The sequence below is a fragment of the Physeter macrocephalus genome, chromosome 15 (genome assembly GCF_002837175.3).
Source record: "Physeter macrocephalus isolate SW-GA chromosome 15, ASM283717v5, whole genome shotgun sequence".
In the NCBI taxonomy this organism is placed as follows: Eukaryota; Metazoa; Chordata; class Mammalia; order Artiodactyla; family Physeteridae; genus Physeter; species Physeter macrocephalus.
The window spans coordinates 2,263,720-2,273,153 of NC_041228.1; the positions used below are offsets into that span (position 1 = coordinate 2,263,720).

General features: G+C 50.6%; 1 protein-coding gene across 1 annotated transcript in view; it reads right to left on the minus strand.

Annotated features, from left to right (window-relative positions):
- Nucleotides 1-7,888, minus strand: part of DENND3 (DENN domain containing 3) — a 29,972-nt gene extending 22,084 nt beyond the window's left edge. Inside the window, exon 1 of the mRNA XM_055091323.1 lies at nt 7,714-7,888. Within this exon, the coding sequence (XP_054947298.1) occupies nt 7,714-7,815 (102 nt within the window). The 5' untranslated portion in view covers nt 7,816-7,888. The remainder of the gene's footprint in view (nt 1-7,713) is intronic.
- Between the last annotated feature and the right edge of the window lie 1,546 nt (nt 7,889-9,434).

Consider the following 9,434-nt stretch of genomic DNA (forward strand, 5'->3'; position numbering starts at 1 on the left):
GGATCTTCCCGGACCGGGGCACGAACCCGCGCCCCCTGCATCGGCGGGCGGATTCTCAACCACTGCGCCAGCAGGGAAGCCCAGCCTCAGTTCTTTTAAACTTCAACTTGGTCCAAGATTTTTTTAACCTTTTATCTTTTCCTTCTTCCCCAAATAACATAGGTCACCTTCTCTCTCTTTTTCTTTCTAGTGAGTTAGGACTAAACAAACACTGGTGCCAGGTTGATTTCAGATCTTCCAAGGAAGGTATTGATATTATGAACTGCAGTCTGTCCACGAGAAGGAAGGGTTGCCAAGCCAGGTAAAGACAGAAAAGAGTAAAGCAGGATTCTCTGGGTGTAAAAGATACAGAAGGTAAGAGGTGGCCATCATGGTGGGGAGTGGGTAACCAAGGGTCTTTGAGGAGCCTAGAAATGGCATCAGAAAGAACACCACTGTCACCAGAGACATGTGGCCTTGACTGGCAGAAAAGGAACAGCCAGCATCAACATTTTGGTAAGAATCAGTGGTACCAACAAGGGACTATTACACTTAAAAGGATATCTACAATGGCAGCATTTTCAGTCAGTAAATACACTCTAAACTCAATACGCTATTTTTATGTGATATAATGTGAATTCAGAAAACAGTTTCTTTATATTTGGGGAAAAAAGTTAATGCCAGTAGGAACCAACACCAAACATGGGAAATCCCTACTGCTGTATAATTTAAAAACCTTTTGTGTATCACGAACGAAAGGAATCCTTTTCTTTACTTGTATGAAACCTCTTCTAAAACTCTCCTATCAAAATCCAGCAGTTCGGACCTAATTCTCTATGAAAATATGCTCATCTATTTCCTCCACACGTGAGATGTTATATCCACAGAGACTGGGCGATACCTCACCTCACTGCGGGACAACTCTTGGTATAAATTACAGTCAGAGGAGCAAAGGAGTTCCCTCATTGATCGACCCCATTTCCTGAAACTTCCCAAGGCCGCCTCCTTTCTGCAATTTCACTTCTCCATCCCGCTCCTTGGCAGCCCCCTGCAGACAGACCCCCAGGGCCAATCCCTGGCCCCAGTCCCGCCTCATGCAACAGCCTGCAGGGCAGTCTCTACACTCCTGTGGTTCCAGGCATGCACACAGGGACAGCTCGCAGGGTTCTGCCCCCAGGGATGGGGCCTCTGTGCCATCCCAGCTGTACCCAACTGCCTCCCAATATACGCGGTGAGTCCCTTAAACTTAGTTTCAAAAATTAAGCCCACACTCATTTCCAAAAACTTGATCATCCACCTCTCTGCTCCTCTGTGGACAGGATGACACCACTCGGGCATTTAGAGCTGGACCGGTGCTATGGCCCCTCACTGCCCATCGGGAAACCCACATCTCGACGGTGGGCCGCAGAAAGGTCTCTGAAGAAAGCCCAGCTGCTGCCCCATCTGCACCACGTTTGCAAACCCTTGGCTCAGAGCAGGTACAGATTCACCATGAACTAATCGTCATGGTTGCTGCCGAGAGAAGAACAGCCGCGCCTCCTCCCACCTGGCCTGACATCCACTCTCCCAAAGTGGGGGGGGGGGGTCTAAAGAGCACACATGACTCGTCCCTCACCTGCCCCAACAGCGGTGGGTCCAGCTGCCCGGAGCCAGCCTCTTACCCCAGCAAACCAGCCCTGCAGACCCATCTCTGTCCCTCAGCCAGACCTAAAAAGTGCGTTTGTTTCTACACATTACCATCCTCACACATATTCCCGTGCAGGTATCACACAGTGCATGTGTCACATGACAGGCCGACCACCTGCCCTGCTTGTGCACCTGGCAGCAGGCCAGCCTGCTTCCAAAGCCAGGGCGCCCAAGCCACTCACGACTGAAGCCCTCAGTCATCTCAACACATGCGCCTTTGTCACGATGCTGTGCTTCTCCCTGCCCTTCACTCTGCCTGACACATGCCCTGCCCCCTCCTCACCCCACCTCCTCACCGGCGACCCCCCCCCGCCCAAACACTCACTGGAGGGGGCGTTTCCTCACCCTGCAGCCAGGGACACACACCTCCTCCAGCCATCACGCCTGGCTCATCATCTAGAACTTCACCATCCGGAGTCCACCTCCCCATCACCTCCCAGAGCATCGCTGCCCGGCACAGTGGTCCTACATCACCTTCAGAATAGCGGGATGGGCCGGGGTGAGGCAGGGATTGTGCGGCCCTCCTCTCTGCAGCCCCACGGTCAGCACAGAGGATGGCTCTGAGTGGATGCCGTTCCTCCATTCCCACCCTGGCACTCGTGATCTCTTGGAGGTATGCTCAGTCTGCATGGAAAATTGGTCATTACGGTAAAGCCAATGAACTCCGTAATTCCCACTAGTTACCTTTAGTCACTGAAAGTGATGTGGCCACAATCCAGCCAACTTGGCATTTAGCAGTTCGTTACACGTCTGTCTTTTTTTTTTTTCTCCGAAATGGAAATCCCTGCTGTCTTTTCTGATTGGATAAGCAATACAGTCTCATTTTAAAAAATTATAACAACAATATAGAAAAAATAAAGGAAATAATGATAGAAAGGGAATGCCTTCCCCATAATCCCATGACTCAAAGGTAATGTTCTAAACAGCATGGGATACATGCTTCCCATTTTTAAAATGTATACATAAATATAACTTTTTCATAAACACAATTATATTTAAATGATTTCATTAGCTTTTTTCCCCATTTAACCACACAGTGTGCTGCCTCTCCTGTTGACACTTTAGCATGTCCCACTGTGTACAATTCAGTACCACCCCTGCCCAGTCCCCTTCTGATGGACAGCTGGGTTGCTCCCAAGTCTTCATCATACTAAACAACAGGCAGCAATGAGGTCTCACCCAAATATACTTGCACACATCTGACTCTGTAATTGGAATAAACTCCTAGGTATTTTATTCTTTCCATTGTGATGGTAAATGGGATTGTTTCCTTAATTTCTCTTTCTGGTCTTTCATTGTTAGTGTATAAGAATGCAAGAGATTTCTGGGCATTAGTTTTGTATCCTGCGATTTTACCAAATTCATTGACTAGCTCTAGTAGTTTTCTGGTGGCAACTTTAGGAATAAACCTACCTAAGGAGGCAAAAGACCTGTACTCAGAAAACTATAAAACACTGATGAAAGAAATCAAAGATGACACAGATGGAGAAAGATATACCATATTCTTGGATTAGAAGAATTAATCTTATGAAAATGACTATACTACCCAAAGCAATCTACAGCTTCAATGCAATACCTATCAAATTACCAATCGCATTCTTCACAGAATTAGAACAAAAAATGTTACAATTTGTATGGAAACACAAAAACCCCGAATAGCCAAAGCAATCTTGAGAAAGAAAAACAGAGCTGGATGAATCAGGGTCCCCATCTTCAAACAATACTACAAAGCTACGGTAATCAAGACAGTATGGTACTAGCACAAAAACATAAATAGATCAATGGTACAGGATAGAAAGCCCCGAGATAAACTCACGGACCTATGGTCACCTAATCTATGACAAAGGAGGCAAGAATATACAATGGAGAAAAGACAGCCTCTTCAATAAGTAGTGCCGGAAAAGCTGGACAGTTACATGTAAAAGAATGAAATTAGAACACTACCTAACACCATACACAAAAATAAACTCGAAATGGACTAAAGACCTAAAGGATGAAGCAACAGACAAAAGATTAATCTCCAAAATATACAAACAGCTCATGGAGCTCAGTATCCAAAAAACAAACAACCCAATCAAAAAAGGGGCAGAAGACCTAAATAGAAATCTCGCCAAAGAAGACATACAAATGGCCAAGAAACATATGAAAAGATGCTCAACATCACTAATTATTGGAGAAATGCAAATCAAAACTACAATGAGGTATCACCTCACACCGTCAGAATGGCCATCATCAAAAAATGTACAAACAATAAATGCTGGAGAGGGTGTGGAGAAAAGGGAACCCTCTTGCATTGTTGGTGGGAATGTAAATTGATACAGCCACTGTGGAGAACAGTATGGAGGTTCCTTAAAAAACTAAAAATAGAACTACCACATGACCCAGCAATCCCACTATGGGGCATATACCCTGAGAAAACCATAATTCAAAAGGACACAGTACCCCAATGTTCACTGCAGCGCTATTTACAATCGCCAGGACATGGAAACAAGCTAAACATCCAATGACGGATGAATGGATAAAGAAGATGTGGTATACATATATATATATATATACAATGGACTATTACTCAGCCATAAAAAGGAATGAAATTGGGTCACTTGTAGAGAAATGGATGGACCTAGAGTCTGTCATACAGAGTGAAGTAAGTCAGAAACAGAAAAACAAATATCATATATTAACGCATATATACAGAATCTAGAAAAATGGTACAGATGGATGAACCTATTTCCAGGGCAGGAATAGAGACTCAGATGTAGAGAACAGACAAGTGGACACGGGGGGAAGGGGAGGGTGGGACGAATTGGGAGATTAGGATTGACATATACACACTGCCATGTGTAAAATAGCTAGCTAGTGGGAACCTGCTATAAAGCACAGAGAGCTCAGCTCTGTGCTCTGTGGTGACCTAGATGGGGGGGATGGGGGGGAGGAGGGAGGGGATATAGTATGCATACAGCTGATTCACGTCATTGTACAGCAGAAACTAACACAACATTGTAAAGCAATGATACTCCAATAAAAATAAAATAAAATAAAATAAAATAAAATAAAAAGAATAAACTCCTGAAAGTGCAATCCTGGGCCCCAGAGGGTTCATATGTTACTTTCTGATACATGTTGCAACTGCCCCTCACCCTGACCCCCCACCAACCCCCCACCCCGCAAAGATGATGGCCATTTCCACAGACTCTGCCCAGGGTAGTTTCCTGCTCTTCCCTCCCAGACACTGACTTACTAAAAAGCAAAAAACCACAACACTCTAATTCATGTGAGGCATTGTTAGATGACATAATGGCATTGATCTTCACTATAGGATTGGCTGTCATTTGTGAAATAAAAGAGAAATAGATTTTTTAAATGCTCTAGAAGAGTCCAACACAGCTGCCAATAGCCACATGTGACTATTTAAATTAATAGTAAATGAAATATAAAATCCAGTTCCTCAGTGGCACTAGCCACACTTCAAACACCCAGTAGCCACAGGTGGCCAGCTGCTACCATACTGGATGGTGGAAGTGAAGAACACTGGTGTCATCATCTGGAAAGTTTCTGTTGGCCAGTGCTGCTCTAGAAATGGAAAGCCAGGGGCTTCCTTGGTGGCGCAGTGGTTGAGAGTCCGCCTGCCGATGCAGGGGATGCGGGTTCGTGCCGCGGAGCGGCTGGGCCCGTGAGCCATGGCTGCTGGGCCTGCGCGTCCGGGGCCTGTGCTCTGTGGCGGGAGAGGCCACAACAGTGAGAGGCCCGCAAAAAGAAAAAAAAGGAAAGCCAGGATGCTCTCTCCACTAAAAAACATAAAAATGCGCCTTCACCCACAAGATTTATGCCAGTGACCTTCACTGTGAAAGGTGCTCTGAGCACTTTTCCACCACCCTGTGATGGATGTGTGATGGATCCCTTCCCATCTATGTGTTTAGTCTCCATAGCAACCAAGGAGTAGAAGGAAATGTAACTGACCACGGTAATTCACTGAGGATTGAACTGTATTTTCATATTCTTTGTCACTAACCTCAATAAAACAAACACCATCCCATCTAAGGAATAAATAAAACATAAAGTTAGGACACTACACTATCCTAACATCAAGCTGGATATTTCTCATACCTCTGGGCTTCTGTTTTCATGTGTCACCAAATAGGAATCCCTGAATCAGAGAGAAACAGTGACTCTTAAAAGTAAATTAAAAGTTATTTAGGGCTTCCCTGGTGGCACAGTGGTTGCGCGTCCGCCTGCCGATGCAGGGGAACCGGGTTCGCGCCCCGGTATGGGAGGATCCCACATGCCGCGGAGCGGCTGGGCCCGTGAGCCATGGCCGCTGGGCCTGCGCGTCCGGAGCCTGTGCTCCGCAACGGGAGAGGCCACAACAGAGGAAGGCCCGCATACCACAAAAAAAAAAAAGTTATTTAAAAGCCTTGGACATTCAAAGTAGAACTGCTATAAAAATAAAACTGAATAAATGATATCCTATGTTTCACTAATTGTAACATTAACATAGGTTTTACAAGGAGGATGTTACTCCATTTCACTACACTCCCTTCTCCTGCTCCTTCAACTATTTTTCCCTCCACCCTTTGCCGAACGCCTAACAGAAGCAGAGTATAGAATAAAGAGGATGATGGCTAAAATGCAGAGTGGCCGACTGCCCACTCGACTTGGGAAATGTCGCAGTCTGTTTATTTCAGGAAAATACCACTGTAAATATTCTGGATGATTCATCCTCTTCTCATCACGGCAACGAACAGACATGTTGTGATCACCCAAGACGCAAGATGTCCAACTGTGGAGAAGACCAAAACTGAAACCAGGTCATTTCCTATCAGAAGAAAAAGGAGGTAATGCCATTTGGCACTGAGAGGCAGGGAGACAACTCAACTCAATCCACAGGGTCAGAGGAAGCAGAGACCAAAGGGGGACCCATACATGATGGGGGTTCGCAGAGTGAGAGGGGGAGGGAAATGCAGAAATCATCGAAATTGGCCTTATACTAAAGCCAAGGCATAGAGACCACCAAGACATTATCAGACATTTATCCGGGTTAACTTTTGCAACATTTAGCTCCTCTTGGAGATGCCCATTCAACCCTGCAGCCTTAAATACTCAAAATGGCTTTCTCTGCCTTTCCTTGCTGTCGTCTGGAACCAGATGAAAGGACCCGTCCAGATAACTAGGCAGTAGAGTCGGGAACTCTCTGAACACACCGAGCACCACCACTAACCAGAGAAAAATGATAGAGTCCCAGACATCTAGGCCAAGGGAAAGAGAGGGCCACAGACCCACTCCAAAAAAAGCCAGGGTTCCAGAACTAAGAAGAAGTGAGAACACAGGGAAGAAAAAAGAAGGAGAATGTCCCAAGCTGCGGTCCCGGAGGAAGGGACGCGAGCTTGCCACTTGGGCTTCCAGGGTGCAGAGCGGAGAACAGGGGGAGGCGGGCTGCAAGTGTTTTACAGTGAGAAACAGCTCATTTCATCGCATACCGACTAAATGGAGAATATATAAAGGCGGTCCTTAAATCTACCGAAAATATGCTTATGCTGTGCCTAGAACAGCACCGGCCCCTAGGAGACCGTGAATCTGTGGAATGAGTGAAATCATTTAATAGCGGGCAAGGATTCGGTGCTGGAGGCCGCGGAACTCCAGGCGGCCCAGCCGCGTCTTCACCTGACCCAGGTGGGCGTCCTGAGACAGAGAAGCCGAGCGGGACGAAGCGCTTAGGAAGCGGCCCGACGGACGCGAGCTTCTCCATCACACTTCATCGCGGTGCGACTCCAGCGGGTCCCAACCCGAGAGGTGCTCCCGGAAGGGAGGGGAGGGGAGGGGAGGGGAAGGGGCGGGAGCCCCCAGCCGGCTGCCACTAGCGACTCCACCGCGCTGCGAGAACAGCTGCTGCTCTCGCCCCGGGAGGCTGTTGGTGGCCGGCCCGGCCGGACCTCGGCGCAGCTTCCCCACCCCGCGGACGCTGGGGGCTCCGTGCGCACCCGGCGGGGTGCCCTGGGCCCGACACCGTTCCCCGGCCGCCCCGCCCGCGTCGGTGTCCCCGCCGGGCCTTACCTGCTCAGGGCCACGGAGGCTGTCCCGGGGGGCCCCCAGCAGCGCGCACAGCTCCAGCAACCCCGAGGGCAGCGCCAGGTACTGCGGAGCGGCCTCCGCCATGGCTGCTCCGCGGCCGCGGCCAGCTGGGCGTACCCCGCCCGGGCGCCTCGGGCCACCCGGCTCCGACCCCACGCCCCGGCCGCAACTTCACCCACCGCCCGGCCCAGCGCCCGCGATAGCTGCGGCCGGTGGGTCCGCGGGGAGCGCCGTCCGCTAGGCGGGACGTGAGGGGCGGGGCCTGGCGGGGGCGGGGCCTGAGCGGCAGCGGGGCCTGAGCGGCAGCGGGGCCTGAAGAGGCTGAACGGGGAGGGGCGGAGCCTGGCGGGGCCGGGCTCTCGGCCCGGCGCGAGGTCGTCATTTCCGAACCGGGCCGGCGGGCTCCGGCGCGTGCGCGGCGTCTGAGCGCCCAGCCCCCTCCGTCGGCTCAGCCGCTCCTTGACGGCAGCCCCCTCCTCGGGGAATCGGGGAAGAGGTGGGCGGGGTCCTCAGGTGGCCCAGGAGGGCGCCCAGCCTCCAGGGCCGAGGGTGAGGGAGTCACCTGCTCCCGCAAGCCTCCGGGCCCAACCTTGGAGGGACTAAGGCCGGAGGCGCCCCCTGCCGCCGCCGACTCCAGGAAGCCCTCCTGCGAGCAGGGCCTTGGCGTTGGCCGGTCGTGGACGGCAGGAAAGGCCGGTGGGCATAATAACTATGCCCGGTTAACCTAAGGCTGGCCAAGTCTGCTAAGAGGTTGAGTAAAATTCAGCAGGAAACGGGGCTGGGGTGGGCGCCGCTAGACTAGAACGCGGGGAGCGCAGGCCTGAGGAGGGTCCGAAGATGGACAGGGTCTTTCCCCGGCCAGCTGCAGGCCTGGCCTGATCCCGGTAGACCGTGGGCCTCCCCATCCACAGGCTGGGGCCAAGAGGCTGACTTCGGTGCCTGGTCAGTGGCACAGAACTTGGAGGGGACGCCGGCCCCAGTCCTAGCTCTGCCTCCCAGCCGACCTTGGGCAGTATCTATACAACCGTGTAGGAAATGATACAAAGGAACTTTAGTTCTAATAATCTATGATTCTTTTTTAAAATCTGAAATGCTTAGTAATAATGTCGAACAGTAACTACAGAGCAAGGTCAAAATGAAAACAGGGTCGGGGGTGTGGATCTGGAGGCCAAAGGATGCCTTCATCCTTTCCAGCCTGGTGAGGCCCCCCACTGACTGCAGCCTGACTCACACGGGATTTGTGTTTCACTGTTAGGTCATCTAACGATCATGAATCACAGCTGGTTCTCACTCAAGCCTGGAGGCTGCCCAGCATCCCTGGCTCTCATCGGTGAGCCATGACCAGTAGTTGCAACCACGGACTTCAAAAGGACAGATTTTGCTCGTAATGATCTGGCTCTCTCCACGCTGTCCTGGTTGTTGGCAGCCTTGGCAGAGGGCAGGGTGGAGTCTGTCACCTGAGAATCTGCAGTGCCCAGGAGAGAGACTCACAGATGCCACTGGAGGCTTGAGCAGCAAGGCCTTGGGCTTGCAGGGACCTGGGCTGGCGTCTGCCCCCCTGTGTGACAGCCAAGCTCCTCAACGCCCCGAGCTTCGGCTTCCTGTTTGTTCAAACACTGCGAGGCGTGGCCAGGACTCAGGAGGTAAACACTAGGCAGCTATCTCGGTGAAGACCCAGTGAGGTTCAAGCAGGAGCAGGTGTC